Source organism: Urocitellus parryii, chromosome 10 (genome assembly GCF_045843805.1).
Source record: "Urocitellus parryii isolate mUroPar1 chromosome 10, mUroPar1.hap1, whole genome shotgun sequence".
Classification (NCBI taxonomy): Eukaryota; Metazoa; Chordata; class Mammalia; order Rodentia; family Sciuridae; genus Urocitellus; species Urocitellus parryii.
The window spans coordinates 19,134,341-19,152,043 of record NC_135540.1 but is presented as its reverse complement, the minus strand read 5'-3'; the positions used below and the strand labels follow the sequence as shown (position 1 = coordinate 19,152,043).

General features: G+C 40.0%; 1 protein-coding gene across 1 annotated transcript in view; it reads left to right on the top strand.

Annotated features, from left to right (window-relative positions):
- Frem3 (FRAS1 related extracellular matrix 3) overlaps positions 1-17,703 on the top strand; it is a 57,334-nt gene that overhangs the window by 33,655 nt on the left and 5,976 nt on the right. Inside the window, exons 4-6 of the mRNA XM_026392739.2 lie at positions 874-1,104; positions 4,542-4,667; positions 11,119-11,370. Of these exons, the coding sequence (XP_026248524.2) occupies positions 874-1,104; positions 4,542-4,667; positions 11,119-11,370 (609 nt within the window). The remainder of the gene's footprint in view (positions 1-873; positions 1,105-4,541; positions 4,668-11,118; positions 11,371-17,703) is intronic.

Genomic DNA, 17,703 nt, shown 5'->3' with positions numbered 1-17,703 from the left:
ATACATAAAGTATTCCTGCTTCATTAAAATTTCACTAGGATGTTAAAATAAAACAATGCTAGAATGCTGTTCAAACCTTCTATACTTCATATCTAATATTGGACATTTTAACACAATTTTGTTGTTGTTTATTCTCTTTGGGTACTCAATAGTTCCTATTTTTTAATTCAGAATATATATATATATATATATATTTTTTTTTTAATTGAGTTCCAACTATGTGCCAGGTTCTGTCCCAGGAATTCATAAGTGAATAAAACCACCAAAGATCCCCACCTCCATAGTGCTCAATTTAAATATCTTCTATTTAGACCATGAGCTTTCTGGCAGATGGGGTGGTATCTTATTCATCTCCGAATCCCCAGCACCCAAAAGAGTTGGTCACATCAGAGGACCTACTATGCAGAAGCTAAAATAAATAAGCTCATCACTGTGTTCTCTTCTTTCTGTTATCCTTCCTCCTGCTTTCCCCTCAATTTGGTTCACTTCCACTTACTTAAATCCTTTTAGCCAAGAAGCATCATTTATAAGTGTCTTTTGGAGCATTAAAAGAAGCCATATCTGATGATCTGTGCCTGTAGTCCCTGCAATTTGGGAGGCTGAGGCAGAAGGTTTGCAAGTTCAAGGCCAGCCTAGGCAACTTAGTGAGACCGTGTCTCATAATAAAATTTGTAACGAGCTGGGGATGCAGCTCACTGGTGGAGCACTTGCCTGTTATGAAGGAGGCCCTGAGATCAATGCCAAGTACCACGAAAGGAAAAAAGAAGCAATGTCTGTGTTATCTACTTTCATTAACAATAGAAACCACTTTGAAAGGAGAATATTCCTTCAGTCCCTTGATTTTATATTTATGGTTTCCTGATTTTTATTCAGGCATTGGAACCAAAGACGAAACCGCAAAGAAAGATAAAGATTTTAAAGGAAAAACCCATCAACAGGTGCAGTTCAATCCAGGACAGACTATAGCCACATGGAAGGTGAGAATTATACCCGACAATGAGTACGAGGCCTCAGAAACTTTCCAGATCATTCTATCAGAGCCCAGCATGGCTGCACTGGAGTTTCCAGAAATGGCAACAGTTGAAATTGTGGACCCTGAAGACGGTATGTGACATTGATGGATGTGTTCTACTAGTCAGTCCGGGTTTGTGGGTCCATGTCCCGCCTTCATGTCTTCCTCTGTCTGCTATCCTGTGGATGCATTCATACTCATTTATGATTTAATGTGAGGTGAATCCCTTCAAGGCAGTAATCGCTTTCAGGAATTTTTTTCTTTTTTTGGACCAGAAATTGAACTCAGGGGCAATTAACCACTAAGTCACACCCCCAGCCCTTTTTTAGTATTTTATTTAGAGACAGGGTCTCACTGAGTTGCTTAGGGCCTCACTAAGTTGCTGAGGCTGGCTTTGAACTCACAATCCTCCTGCCTCAGCCTCCTGAGCCACCGGGATTAAGGCATGCACCACTGTTCCCAGCAGAATTTTTTAAAAAGAATGTAGAAGATGAAAATAGAATCTTTACCAGGACTCCTTTAACATTCATAGGGTCCTTGCTGCAAGCTTCCAGCATACCACTGGTTTGGAGCAGCCCTGGCCCGAGAGGGTGAGTCCACAGGGCTTATTCCAGGCCTCTTTTCCACAGGCTCATTTTTTCCCGGCAGCCTCTGCAGTCCACTCAGCAGCTCAAGTGGAGACTTAGATGTCCATTGTCCTCGATGTGGCCACTGGGTACCTGCCAACCCATTAATTTTTACATGTGTTTCACAAAGTTCTGTTAAAATTGTGCATCATATTTTTGTATTCATCAGCCAATTTTATATATTCATTCATTCAGCTAATATCCAGAGAAATTAAACAACCAACCAAACAAAAAACTCTAACTAGTAATCATACTATTTGCTGTCCCATTTTGGCCAAGTAGATGATTCCCTAAAGGGGGCTTTTAATATTCATCTTTGAAGTAATACTGAGACTTATTTATTATTAGAGTAGTCAAAAAAATCAAAGTGCACCTGGAAGTGCAGAACTTACAACCAGGAAGCTGGCCTTGTACTCCAACTCCACAGGGCTCTGGGAGAAATTCCCTGTATTAACATGCTCCTAACCACATCGGTGAATGTTAGCATAATAGAATGTCTACTTCAGAGGAGTGGAAAACTTCCCAGAGCAAATAAGTCTAGGACCCATTTCAATCCTCCTCAGTCTTGAAAATCCTAATTCACAGAGCATATTAAGGATTCTGAAATACTCTCTTGCAAACAAATCTGTTTAATTTTGTCTAACCTGGTTTCCCCAAACTGCACTATGGATGTTTTGTTGTTGTTTTGTTTTTGTCCTCTCCAAGGAATATTCTTTAAATTCTCTGAGTTCTACTTTAATGGAAACACAATTTGAAAAAACATCATTCTCTATGCTCTGCACGCACTTGGGCCAATACCAAAGAAAACACAGCCCCCACCACCCTGTGAACAAGTGTCGGGTCGGTGTTGTTTGTGACGATGCTTAGAAACATGAATCAATTATGAGCCAAATATAAGACAGATGGGGAAAGAAAGGATGTGGAGCATTCACCATGGCCCAAGTATTAAGGTTCATGGAGGAGACAGGGTTTGAGGCTTGAAAAGCAAGTGGGCTTGATTACCACAGTGGGTAGGAGCAGGTTTTCCAGATTGGAAAAGCAGAATATGACTGAAGAACTCGGTCCTCTGCCCATCGGTTTTGTCACATGATATCATAACTTTAACTTGGTTGAGCTCCTTCATGATGCCAACTTTTGATATTGAGAGATGTAGAGGAAGTGGGCCATGTCAGGAGGTATTAAACGGAGGAAAGAAAATCACAACTGTCTTATTTTCCCCTGTAACTGTGTTCTCCTAAAAGCTGATGGCAAGCAGTACGTTAAAACTAACTTAGGGAAAAAGTAAAGAGGAAAAAAATGTAATATGTGATAAGCAGATAATTTAACCCTGAATTCTAGATTAGTATTATTTCCAAAAGAAGGAAGGATGATCTCCTACAACATTTTCCCTTCTTTCTCACGTTGCCAAGAGAAAAAAAAAATCTAGCTACATATTTGATATGGGGAAAAGACCTGAGCAATTAAATGTGGTATGATCCAGATACACTGTGGATCCAACCTTCTTTAAGTTCTTGTTTTTTTAAACAAACAGGTTTTTTTAAAATATTTTTTAATTGTAGATGGACACAATAACTTTTTTTTATTTAAAAAAAAATTTAATGTGGTGCTGAGGATCAAACCCAGTGCCTCACACATGCAAGGCAAGCACTCTACCACTGAGCTATATAGCCCAGCCCACAGATACTTTTAATTGCACAGTGCATGCTTAAAGAATGCCTTTGAAACATTGAAAATCCCAGAGAAAGATAGTGTAATCTTCTATCAGGAAGACATGACCAGTACTCATATTGATATTTCATGACAGTTTTAATGGTATGTTGGGGTATGTGTATATACACAGCCCCACACACAATGCACAACTCAGTGAATTATTTTTTCTTTATTATTGGTTGTTCAAAACATTACAAAGCTCTTGACATATCATATTTCATACATTTGATTCAAATGGGTTATAAACTCCCATTTTTACCCCAAATACAGATTGCAGAATCACATCGGTTACACATCCACATTTTTACATACTGCCATATTAGTGACTGTTGTATTCTGCTACCTTTCCTATCCTCTACTATCCCCCCTCCCCTCCCCTCCCATCTTCTCTCTCTACCCCATCTACTGTAATTCATTTCTCTCCCTTGTTTTTTTTTCCCTTTCCCCTCATCTCCTCTTATATGTAATTTTGTATAACAATGAGGGTCTCCTTCCATTTCCATGCAATTTCCCTTCTCTCTCCCTTTCCCTCCCACCTCTCGTCCCTGTTTAATGTTAATCTTTTCCTCCTGCTCTTCCTCCCTGTTCTGTTCTTAGTTGCTCTCCTTTTATCAAAGAAGACATTTGGCATTTGTTTTTTAGGGATTGGCTAGCTTCACTTAGCATAATCAGTGAATTATTTTAAAAATTGAGGACAAGACCTGTAACTTATTTTTCTCTGCATACTAAGTGGCCCATATAGTGTCTTATCCACAGTGTCTTTTCAATAAATATTAAATAAGTTATTTACAGAATACTGCAGAAAGGTATTTCTCTTCGTTAATGAATTAGATTACCTGATTGTTTAAACATATTTTTAAATGAGCCATAAAAGTAAAGCAAAGGCAACAATATTAGATCTCTATTTCGGAGATCTAAAATCTTACATAAAAAAAATAAGAATTGCAGCAGGATTTTCCTTTCATTTTAAAAGGCCTCTGAAAGACATTTTTAGCCTTTTAGAAGGAGTCCTGTAAATCCAATTTCACTGCTGTTCTAGGGGAATAATACTTCCCACTCTCACAATATTTAATACCTTTGATCATGTTGGAAAATGCAGGGGTCAAAGATTACGTGTATTTCTGCTCAGATGTGTTAAAATATCACCAACCCGATTTAAACCCTGTTGAAACATCTTCTGTCATCTTTTCTAGAATCAACAGTCTATATTCCTGAGGCAGAATATAAAATACAGGAGAGCACTGGGGAGCTCCTGATTCCCGTGAGAAGGTCTGGAGATGCAAGCCAGGAACTAAGGGTCATTTGCTCAACTCATCAAGGTAGGAGGCTCCATGGGGATCTTGGAGGCAGGAAGTAGGTCATTAGAATGAGACTGTGGTGGCCCTGGAGTTGTGCAGGTGGCGATGAAGCAGAGGGCAAGGTGCCGACCCCTGGGCTACTAGTCGTCCAGGGCTGCAGCTAACCTCCCTTGCTGACCAGCACAGGAGTCCTGGCTGCTCAGAACTGCTCTCAGTCAGATGAATTGTCCCTCAAAATTGGGATGAAAACAACTCTTTCTACTATCTCACAAAATTTTGTGAGAATCAAATGAGACACTGTATATGAAAACTGTTGGTGAAAATATAAATAAGAAAAATTTGTATTTATAATAGTCTGAATTGCCTGTGGACAACACTGTAAAAAGAGCTTCTAAATGAGCCATAAAAGTAAAGAGACTGAATACAGTCTCAAAAAAGTAAAGAGACTGAATACAGTCTCTTCCCTTCCCATTTTACATCTACAAATGCATGCTTACAACCTTGGGACCAGGTGTCCTCCCATCCTAAAATAAGCTTCCATTCTTTCTGACTTCTATACAGTCAGAATTTAGCCACCAATACCCTACCCTCTTAAGCTCTTAGTCTCTAACTTATTAGTAACTACAATAAATAAAAAATGTGGAAATAAATGAAGACCATCCAAATGAGAACAAGAAAGGTGTTTTAGTCTGCCTTTTCCCTGCTGTGACTAAAAGATTTGACCAGAACAATTTTAGGGAAGGAAAAGTTTATTTAGGGGCTCATAGTTTCAGAGGTTTCAATTCATGGACAGCTGGCTCCATTCCTCTGGGCTCAAGGTGAGGCTGAACATCATGGAGGAAGAGTGTGGCAGAGGCAAATGATGATCAGGAAGCAGAAAGAGAGATGCCACTCACCAGATACAAATACAGACCCCAAAGCCACACCCTAATGACCCAGCTCCTCCAGCCACACCCCACCTGCCTCCAGTTACCACTCAGGTGATTAATCCCATGAGGTGATTAATTCACTGATTAGGTTAAGGCTTTCTCATAACCCAATTATTTCTCCTCTGAATCTTCTTGCACTGTCTCACATGTGAGCTTTGGGGGGATACCTCACATCTAAACCATAAAAAAGGGCTATTTATTCAGAGCTTGCTAGAACAAGATGAGTCAGCCACTGTCACTTGCATTTGGCAGAGACTCAAAGGCACAAGAATGAGAAGTTTTTATAGCAGAAAAAATAGAGGGTATCAGGCAAGCCCTGACTGGCAGCTGTTGACACAGGGGAAGGCAGGCTCAGAAGAAGCAGGGCTTGCTACATGATTTGTAAGAACATATATGGCTTTCTTCCCTTAGGCCTGTTAGGAGAGGAACGAAAATCATGGAGGCTGACAGTTATTAGGGCCTGACTCTTTGGGGCTGATTGCTAACCACTGTGTCTTGGCTTCTGGGATCATTGCTGCAGACTGTGTGTGGGTGTCTGCCTTTATCAACAGTATAGCTCTTGTCTGCTCATATATTCAGTCTCGAGATTGATGCTCTTACTTACTGAAAAAGCAATATTGGAGAAATAATTCTTGTAGCTCTTCTTTCTCCCCCACATTCTTTTTTTAATACTAACCCCCCGTGTCATGGTCTGAAAGTACTAATGAGGGATATTTCCATCAAGTAGCAAGTACAGGTTATGTCTGGGCACACAGAAACTTTAGTGGTAGGGTCTTGAGAGCCTATCAAAGCTGAGCAAAAAAAAAAAAAACAAGAAACAAGAAACAAAAATCTTTGTTTCCTTTTTCAATTACCTATAGCCATGTGTGATAGCTGTGCATTATTAATAACATGCAAAGCATGAGCTTGCTCTCCATTCAATCATTAATACCTCAAGCATATTTTATTCATGACATAATTGTTAAACATTTATTTAACAAGATTTCCAAAGAGGCTTAAATCACCAAATTGTACTTCCATCCTCTGAGAGGGTGAAGTACCTACCCACAGGCTGGAGGTAAAGACAATGTCACAATGATAGGCAATATGAGAAGATTCACAATTATCAGTCTCTCATAATTCCACAAAATGTGCCAGGGTACTACCATACACACAGTGGTTAGTTCTCCAGCAAGGGCCCCTGACCCTGTTAAATTCATGTGGTTTTTCACTGCAAGTTTGACCTGGGGAATCCCAGGTCAAAGCTCAGGTGTCAGACAGTGTGAGTTGGATGCCTGCTGTGCTCAGAGTTTTCTGGGAATGCCACCTTTGCCCCTGGAGACCTGTTCGCAAGTTGGGTCCTACAGAGGAATCCCATGAGAAGCTAAATGTGGATGTGGCCCTGCCATGTGGTCAGGGGGTGGGAGGAGGAAGCCACTGCCCAAGTGGACACCAGCAGTTCAGCAATCTCCCGTGATCCACCAAATAGGCTGTTTACCACCTCATTTCTCCCATTCACATCTGGGAAACCCTCTGGTTGTAGATAGAGTGTGTGTCATGGTATCAAGCTGCCCAGCTTGAAGCCCAGAGAGAAGAAAGTGTTTTCTACAAGAGCTGGGTGCATTCTCCCTGGGATCCCTGGGCAGCCAGCTGGGGAAGGAAGGAGCCCACAAGGAGTACTTCACCCCACCTCACTTCCCTCTTCTTCACTTTTCAATTCCCAAATGGAGTAAAATCAGGTTAAAACTGAGAATTGCTAAAATGTACATGATGCTGGCAGTACATGGACTTTTTCTCTGAGTCGTGCTAAGAAGGAGATGGGAAGCAGGTTATTCAGAGAGGGTTCCAAGCATATCCAGGCAAAAAACATGCCCTCTTCTGCCTTTTAAAACAAACATGTGATATGTTGATTTATTTGGTTATGAGTGTGCTTTTAGATAATAGAGGTCATGCCTTGCATCTCATAGGGTCCTGGGGAACCATTTTCTTTTTTCTGAAGTACAAACAATGTCATTTAAAAGTTCCTTTTCTGTAGGTCTGCTGGAGATAAACTCAGTTTTCTATTTATCACAATACAACTTTATCTCAACCCCACCTTTGAAGCTTCTAGGATGGTAGTAATCTTCTCCCAGTGTTTTGAACTCATTACTCCACTCTGTTCTGGCTTCCAATGTTGCTATTAAGAAGTTGTCCAGGGGCTGGGGATATAGCTTAGTTGGTAGAGTGCTTGCCTAGCATGCACAAGGCCCTGGGTTCAATCCCTAGCGTACACACACACACACATACACACAAAAAAAAAAAAAAAAAAAAAAAAAAAACAAAGAAGTTGTCCTTAGTCTAAAAGTCATCTTTGTAGCAAGGACATTTTTACATGTTTAAGATCTTCTCACCTGTATGTGATCAAAAGCTATGGAAGTTCTGTGGGGCTTCTCTTGAAGACGTTTTTTTCTGAGAAGGATGTGATTGCTTCTTCCAGAATCCACAGGGCAACACTCAGAAACCCTCCTGCAGCCCCAGGTCCCCAGGAATCGTCAACACTCCACAACAGCTCCTTGAGATACCCAGATGAGGCCAGGCACCCCCTGCTAGGCTGGTGTCCTACCTGCTCAAGGGAGGAGACCAGTTTATCATTGAGAGACCCTGCTCTAGATTATCAGGCTCAGGTTTGGGGACTTTGGGGTTTTTTTGTTTTTGCTGTTGGCCCTAGGTGATTTTCCTTGCTTCCTGGGAGCACAGAAAAGCCAGTATAATTATTTCTAGTTGTTTGGTTGTGTGAGAGTATTGCAGGGTACTCACTGGCCAAAGGCTGGGAACAGAAGTCACAGAGCATCTTCTGGATGGAAGCCCCCATGCTGTGCAGCCCGCCTCCCCCAGCTGCCCTCCTCACCCCTTATTCCTCCACTTCCCTCCAATCACGGAAGAATTTTATCTCCACTCTGGGGATTTTTTAACTTGCTACCAATAAAATAGAAAAATTTTTAAACTTAAATAAATGTCAGTACTCTGTGTTCTTGACCACAGAATGTAACTGATCAAATGGTTTCCCCAAATAAATTTTCTGGAATCCTAGGAGGAAGGGGTCATATATTGACAAAGAGATTTAATCATTTTATTTAATTTTATAAAGGCATTATTGACTACTATGTGAGCCTAATGTATGTCTGCTTTGGGTATTTATCTTGAAGAGCTAAGCACGCTGCTTCTGACAGGCATCTTTTTTTAATGTCACCTGCTTGATGAGTAGGCACAGTAAGAACGTATATTCTCCAACATAAAGTCCTCCTGTGTAAACATCTAACTGTTTTAAAAAATATTCCAAATGATTACTATTAATCATAGGTTGTAAGACTTAAGACCTTTTTTCCTGTGTGTGTGTGTGTGTGTGTGTGTGTGTGTGTGTCTGTGTGACTGTGTGTGTCCTGGAGTGACTCACCCCACCTGCCTTCCTATGTTGCTGGCACTTGTCCCCATTCCCTTCTAGTGGGAAAGTGCCTACCTCTGTCACTTAGCCATAATGCTCACCTTTGCATCCCAAGAACCAGCCTCTCCTGGGTGAGGAGCTCAGAGAACTCTTGGAGGCACAGGTTTTTGGGGGAGATAGAAAGAATAAGGTTTCAAGGCCCCAGAACCACATTGAAAATTAGCCAACCTACCACCCAGTGAGAGTCCCCTGAGCCAGACATTAATCACAGTTTCTGCCGCGGCCCTAGTAAACAGGTTTTATTTTCTTCAGTTCTCCAGATTAAAACTTTTTATATGTTCCCACACTAATAAAACAATCAATAGTGACTTTCTGGTTCTTCTAAAATCTGGTTTGGTATTTTAAAAATCATTCTGAAACATTTTGTAAGTCGGTGCCCTTTTGAACAAAGCTTCTGATGTCATTTTGGAGACTATTTTTTAGCAAGCTGTCCTCCTCCCATGCAGCATACAGCCATAGATACCAGCTCGTATTCATGTTTAGAAGACATCAGGCACTGACAGTGTCTTGCATTTGCCCACGTACCATACCACAAACAAGAAAGGCCCTTACAAGACCAGAGTATCCTTTCCAGAATCTTCCTGCCACATTCCCATTGCTTTTTATTAAGGAAAGTTATGGTGGGAAATTTTTATTTAGGCTTTTCAAATATCACTTATCTAAAATATTGCACTAAATCACTTCAATTACTGTGGCTGATTTTCACTCTTTTAGCTCTAAAACTGGGTTGCTGTTAATAATACAGAGATGCGCTAAATCCTAGAAATCCCACTCCTGAGTCCTTACTACAGAGAAATGAAATCGTATACCCACTCCAAGACCAATACTAGAATATTCATAGCGGCGCTGCTCCAAACAGCTAAGAATGAGAAAGAACCCATTATCAGCTCCTAGATGAGTCAACAAACCGTAGGAAGAGGAGTCCACAGTAAAAGAGAAGGAAGTTATGATACATGAGTGAATCTCAAAGTGAGGTGCTAAATGAAAGAATCTGGCCACCAAAGACTAACACACAGAAGTACTGTGTGTTCCACTTGTGTGACATTCTCATAAAGGGAAATAAATTTTGGGGCTAGGGTTGTGGCTTAGCAGTAGAGCGTTCTCCTAGCACATGCGAAGCACTGGGTTTGATCCTCAGCACCACATCACAATAAATAAAATAAAGGCATTGTGTCCAACTACAACTAAAAAAGTATTTTTTAAAAAAATAATAAATAAATAAATAACAAAGCAGATCTGTGGGTTTTGAGGGCTGGGAGGCAGGGAGGGAGATGGACTATAGAGGCTACAAGTCAACTTTTATGGGTAGATAAAAATGTCCCACATTATTATTTTGGTGGTGATCTTATGTACTTTTCAAAACTCATCAAGGGGGCTGGGGTTGTAGGTCAGTGGGAGAGCACTTGCCTAGCACATGTGCGGCACTGGGTTCAATCCTCAGCACTTCATAAAAATAAAGAAAGAAAGACACTGTGTCCATTTACAACTTGTAAATGGTGTATTGACATTGATGAATCTTAATATAAGTAAGTTGTTATAATAAAACTTAAAGTATTGTGGACCTAAACTGAAATCCCCCAGTCAGTCCTGCATGCCTAGTAAACTAACAAGTAGCTTTGTGGCTCTGTTATGGTGTCATACAAGGAACTCTAGTCAGAGTGAAAAATTAGATTATGTTCCTAGTCCTCAGAGCCATGTCTTGGACAGTGTAGAGGCAGAAGAAATTCTGTACCATTATCATGCTATGGATTTTCTAGTTTTATTTCTCTGCCCTTTAGTTTTTCCATCTATAACATGAGAGATTGGAGCTGAGCCAGCTCTGACAGCCTACAGTTCATTTAGCCCTTAATCTTAAACCAACCCTACTCAATACACCCCATTGAAAGAGCAGTAAATCTGGATCATGCCAAAATACCAGAGTCTATTCTGGAAGTTTTCTAATCACAACATTAATATTGATGACTGGAAGAGATGCATGTCTTGTAATTCAGAGAGCTATCATCTAGAAATAGTTTGAGAAACAATAAGGAATCCCCATTTGGAATTCTCCTCACCTTCCCCGCTCCTTCTGACATTCCTGTAGGTTCTGCCACAGGCACGATTCAGCCCATGGCCTTATCTTTCTCTGACTACGTCTCACTACCAGAAGACCACACCAGCATCCTCCTCTTTGACAAAGATGAGACAGAGAAGAGCTGCCGGGTTCTCATCATCGACGACTCCCTCTATGAAGAGGAAGAGTCCTTCGGTGTTTCACTGAGCCTCCCTGTGGGAGGGCAGCTGGGATCCAAATTCCCCACCACCACGGTGGTCATCCTGGCTGATGCCGAGGATGGTAAGTCCATTTCTCGCTTCCTTACTCTTGGCCGTAGCTGCCTCCTGCTCATGTATTCTTTCAACAGTTAAAAAGGAAATCTAACTTTATTTATCTTTTAAAGGAATGTTTGATGTTCTTCTTTCTCCAAAAGTGGTATCTTTTCAAATCGGTAGACATCACCAATATCTACAGCAAAATAGCAACACGGGAAGATTAAATATTTGTGTATTACTTTATTTTTAAGAGGAATAAAAAAAGTGAATACAGGCCAAGAAGGTGACCCAAGACTTGGAAAGAAGTCAAGAAGTGGACCTGAGTCAAGAATCTATGTTCCCAACCAAGACAGCCCCACAAAGGCCCTCACCTGAGCAGCACGGGGATCCTCTCTGACAACAGTCAGTGCATGAGTCTTCATAGGGCACAGGGGTTATTTGTGCTATGAAGGAGCTCCATGTGTAGGCATCTGGACCCTCTCTTCCCAGGGCTCTCTGGCAGGAAGTTTGGCTCCTGTCCCCGGGGAGCCCAGCTGAAATTCAGCCAGAGAAGAGAGGAGCTCCTCATTCCTCAACACCAGCCCTTCCCTCCCTGATGTGATAAGAAGTATCAAGCCCAGTCACCAATATCACCCTGGGTTTCCATTGCCACTTCTATAGGGAGCATTTTTGAAAGGAAATGGTACTCAAGATGGCCAAGATGAGACTATTTTATGACTTATCTCAGATTAGTGGCTTCATCTCTTAACCAACCAAGCCTCTGCCTGGATTTGAAAGGCTGTGGGGTGCTGTGCTCACATCTAGTCAGGATTAAACCAGCCTGCTACCAGAGATCCAAAACTAACGTGAGTGCTTTTTCTATAATCCCACACCTCCCATAAAACTGAGAGCTATGCCCAGAGAAACAGCCTGGGTAGAGTTTGAACAGCGTATATACTCTCAAAATGGGTATGACAAATTTATCATGTACTATAGGACAATTCCTGCTTGAATTTTTTTTTAAACAACCATAGAACAGAGGTAAATATGAGTGAGTTTAAAAATAATTTTTTGTTTGTTATTTGGTCTGCCAGTCCGTGACCTGTCAAGGTCAGAGGTCCAAAATTCCATTTTGACAGCCAGCCTAGAGGCAAGATACAGACCCCTAGGAGATGGATGTGTGAGGACAAATGCCAAATTATAAATTACAGTGAACAACCAAAGTCAAAGAGAACTAAAAACCAGAGTCCTTCATTCTCTCTTGAAAGAAGGCTCTACCTGGATAGCCACTGTGTAAACAGATGATTGAGTCACAGGTGTGAGGTATTAACAGTGCTGGCCGACCAAGACAGCCATCTCTACTGGGGCAAATAACTGCCCAGTGTCCAAGATTTGTTGGTAAAGATAAACATATAGCAATACAGAATAATGTACTATTATAATTTTGTAATGGTAGTGGGTAAATCATTTCTAAGTCTAGAATAAATATTAAGAGACTGAAATATTAAAAATAATTACAATTAAAATACCATAATGAATATAATTTTCATAGACATAAATTGTGACATCCATTCCATAAAGTATGGGGAAAAGTCAAAGTGTAGAGTTTTTGCATGCAATTGAAATTAAATTGTTACCAGCTTAAGACAAACTGTGATAACCATAAAATATCTTATGCGAATCTCATGGTAACCATAAAAATACTACCTATAGAAGTTAAGAGAGAGAAAGAGAAAGGAATCAAAGCATACCCATGCAAAAAAAAAAGGAATACATTAAAAAGACAAAACAAAGGAAAAAAGAACAAGAAGACAAATAGAAAACAATTAATGACAGGCAGGGGACAGGGGTACAGCTCAGCGGTAGTGCACTTACCTAGGATTCTGAAGCCCTAAATTCAATTCCCAGCACAATAGCAGCAACAAAATCTGTTAGGACAATATTACATTTTTTCCTATCAATAATTACTTTAAATGCAAATGGATTAAATTCCTTAATTAGAAGACAGTGGCTGGCTGGTGTGGTGGCGTACACCTATAATCCCAGAAGCTGGGGAGGCTGAGGCAGGAGGATGGCAAGTTCAAAGCCAGCCTCAGGGTGAGGCCCTAAGCAACACAGTGAGACCTTGTCTGTAAATAAAATACAAAACTGGGCTGGGCATGTGGCTCAGTGGTCGAGTGCCCCTGAGTTCAATCCCCAGTACACCCCTCCTGCCCCCCCCAAAAAAAGAAAACAGTGACTGAAGGACTCACATAGCCTGAAAGTAATGGAAGGCAACAGATATTCCATACAAATGGTAATGAAAAAAATGGCAGTGGAGGCTGTACTTAAATAAGGCAAAATTAAAACCTCTTAGTTAGAAACTGACCCAACAGACAAGAAGGGCATTATAGGATGATAAAAGGATCATTTCACCAGGTAGTTATAATAATTATATGTGCACTCACCATCAGAGAACAGAAATATATTAAGAGAACATTGAAAGAACTGAAAGGGAAAATAGCCACACAATAGTAGTGGGAGACATCAACACTCTGCTGTCAATAAAGAGGAAACAACCAGAGAGAAACCAACAGGGAACCCAAGCAACACTACAGACCAAATGGACCAAGCATTCCACCCAACAGCAGTAACAGTGAAATCCATGCAGAATATTCTCCTGGAAAGAGTAGATTCAGTTAAAGAGTAGACATCACAAGTTTTAGCAAATTTTAGGAGGTTGAAAACATGCCAAATATCTTTTCCCACCACAGAGGAAAGAAACTAGAAATCAAAACCAGAAAGAAAATTGGAACCTGGTGCAGGGGTGCACACCTTTAATTCCAGCAACTCTGGAGGCTGAGGCAGGAGGATCATGGGTTCAAAGCCCATGATTAGCAACTTAGCAAGGAGCTGAGTAACTTAGCAAGACCCTGTCTCTGAATAAAAAATAAAAAGGACTAAGAATGGGGCTCATTCATTAAGCTTACCTAGGTGCAATCCTTTATACCAAAAATAAAATAATAAAATTGGAAAATTCATAAACAAGTGGAAATTTAGAAGTTCACTTTTGAAAACCCCAATGGAGCAAAGAGAAAAATCAAATAGAAATTGAAAAATACTTTGAGACAAATGGGAGCAAAATACAATATACTGAAACTTATAGGATATAGCAAAAGCAATGCCAAGAGGGAAGTTTACAGGCAAAAATACTTGCCACTAAAAAAAGAAAGATCCCAAACTACTTTGCATCTCAAAGAATGAGAAAAAAAAAGAGAAAAAAAACTAAGCTGAAAGTTTACAAAATGATAGAAATAAAGATGAAGCAGAAACAAATGTAACTGAAAGGAGAAAAACAATAGAAAAAATTGATTCTTTGAAAAGATAAAAAAGTGACAACCCCTTATCTAGACTAAGATAAAAAGAGAAAACTCAAACACATAAATCAGAAATGAAAGAGTAGCTGTTATAGCTGATGCCATGGAAATAAATATCTTAAGATACTATGACACCAACAAATTAATTATAGTTCAATAAACTGGGTAACCTAGAAGAAATGGATAAATTCCTAGAAACATAATAACACACCAAGACCAAATCATGAAAAAATAGAGTGTCTAGGCAGACCTGTTACTAGTAAGAGACTGAATCATTAATTAAGCTTCCTAACAAAGAAAAGCCCAGAACCAGATAGCTTCACTGATAAATTCTACCAAACATTTAAAGAATTACTGTCAATGCTTCTCAAACTCTTCCAAAAAACTCAAAAGGATGGAACATTTCCAAATTCATTTATGAAGCCAGCAAAACCCTGATTACAAAGCCAAAGACACTGCAAGAGAAAACAACTAGGACAAATATCCCTGATGAACATTGATGCTAACACTATCAACAAAATGCTAACAAGCTGAATTCACCAGCCAAGAAGGACCAGACACTATGTCCAAGTGGAATTGATCCCTGGAATGCAAGGATGGTTCAACACTGAAAATCAATTAAAAGAACACACTTCATTAACAGAATGAAGAAGAAAAGTCCTGACTGTCTCAATAGATGCAAAAACAAAAGTTCATTGTATAAAATTTATCACTAATTCATGATTAAAAAAATCCTTAGCAAATAATAGAGGGAAATTACCTCAATGTGAAAAAGAGCATATATGAAATGCCCACAGCTAATATCATATTCAACAGTGAAAAACTGAAAGATTTTCCTGTAAGATCAGGAAGAAGACAAGGGTGCAACCCCTCTACTTCTACTCAAGATCATCCTGGAAGTCCTAAGCGGAGAAATTAGGCAATAAAAAATAAATAAATAGAAGTCATCCAAATTAGAAATAACAAAGAAAAATCGCCCCTGGATCTTCTATAAAGAAAACTCTAAACAAAGAAAACAAAAGAAGAAAGAGGAGATAAAAAGAGAATAGGAAAAGTCGTTAGGACTAATAAATGTACAATGGCAGTCTACCTATTAATATACAAAAACCAATAGTATTGCTTTATGCCAACAATGAATCATCTAAAAAGGGAATTAGAAAAACAACTTTAACATGAATAAATACTTGGGAATAAACTTAGGAATTGAAAGACTAGCATATAGAAAATTACAGTCATGAAAGAAATTTAAAAAGATAAAAACACATGGAAAGATATTACAGACTAATTAAAATGCCCATACTGCCGGATATGGAGGCACATGCTTGTAATCCCAGTGATTTAGGAGGCTGAGGCAGGAGGATTGCATGTTCAAGGCCAGCCTTAACAACTTAGTGATACCCTGTCTCAAAATTTAAAAATTAAAAATTAAAAAATGCCCATACTAGGCAATCTACAGATCCCATGCAATCCCTATCAAAATCTCAATGGTGTTTTTAACAGAAATAGAAAAAACAATTTAATATTTATGGATCCACAAAAGACCACAAATGGCCAAAACAATTGAGAAAAAAGAGCAAAGCTATCATGCTTTCTGATTTCAAAATGCTTCACAAAGCCACAGTGGTCAAATAGTACAGTACTAGCATAAAAACAGACAGTGTTGATCAAACAGGCCTTTGTGCAGAGTTTTCACTGGGCTCTACAGTTCACACCATGCGCTGACCGTGTCCTAAGGTGCATCTTGATTCTTTTGCTGCTGATTGCCACTGTCCACTCGCACACTGCTATCTTCCTGGATGTGCGTGCTGTATTGACACCAGGGCTGCTCATTCTTTCCAAAATTCTCTGCTCTCTACTCTCTTTGTTTCTCTGCTTCCCCACACTGCTCCCCCACCCACCCAGCCATGTCTCCAATTATTTTTTGTTTGCTTATTTGTCTATTTCTTTTCTGGAGGGCTCCTGTCTATCAACCTGTCTCCATAAGGGTTGATGCCCCCCACCATGATTCTCTTTTTATTCCTTCCCATTGGACGATCATACTTTCCTATATGAAATTTCGCCCTCAACCTTTGAGCTTAGCCCTCCCAGATCTCATCTCCAGTCCTAGCTAGATTCTTGAATTCTAGATTGACACATGATAGTGTTTCTGCTATCCATTTAGAGATTCCATAGGCAACTGAGACTCCACATCTGTAACTGAACTCATCATCCTTCCTTCTCTACTCCCACTCAACATCATTTCTCCTCCTTTATTCTCAACTGAGTTCCTATGGTGCCTCCCTTGCCCACTTTCCACACTTTAAGCTTGCAGGGCATCCTATACCCAATCACTGGGTGTTGCTCAAGTCATTTCTGCCACTCTTCTCTCCCACTTCATCTTAATACTGCTTAGTTCAAACTTGGGGGATGCTCAATAGATGTTTGTTGAACTGAACTAAAAGAAAGATTGAGGGTGCTGTGCCACATGCCTGTAATCCCTGTGGCTCGGGAGACTGAGGCAGGAGGATTGCCAAGTTCAAAGTTGGCCTCAGCAACGGCGAGGTGCTAAGCAACTCGGTGAGACCCTGTCTTTAAGTAAAATACAAAATAGGGCTGGGAATGTGGCTCAGTGGTCAAGTGCCCCTGAGTTCAATCCCTGGTACCAAAAAAAAAAAAGAAAAAAGAAAAAGAAAGGAAGGAAGGAAGGGAGGCGAGGGAGGGAGGGAGGGAGGGAAATAAAGATTGAATTTTATTTCACCCCAAACGGTATGTTAAAGATCCAAAATTGATTCATATGCATTTTCTTTCTTTTCTAAGAATCCAGAACCTGTTCCAATAAGTAGCTCTAGAATTTTTCCAAAGACTAAGTTTACCAGTCTATTTCTAGAATCTGTATTCTAGATGAGGAACTGGAAAAACATTTTGGTTTCCACCTTGTGATACTCATCCTGTTTGTGGTGGTTTCTCAAAGTTGACAGAGTGTTTCTGTCACCTCTTCTACAAGCCTTGGCATTAAATTTCTGTGTGACTATGGACACTAAACT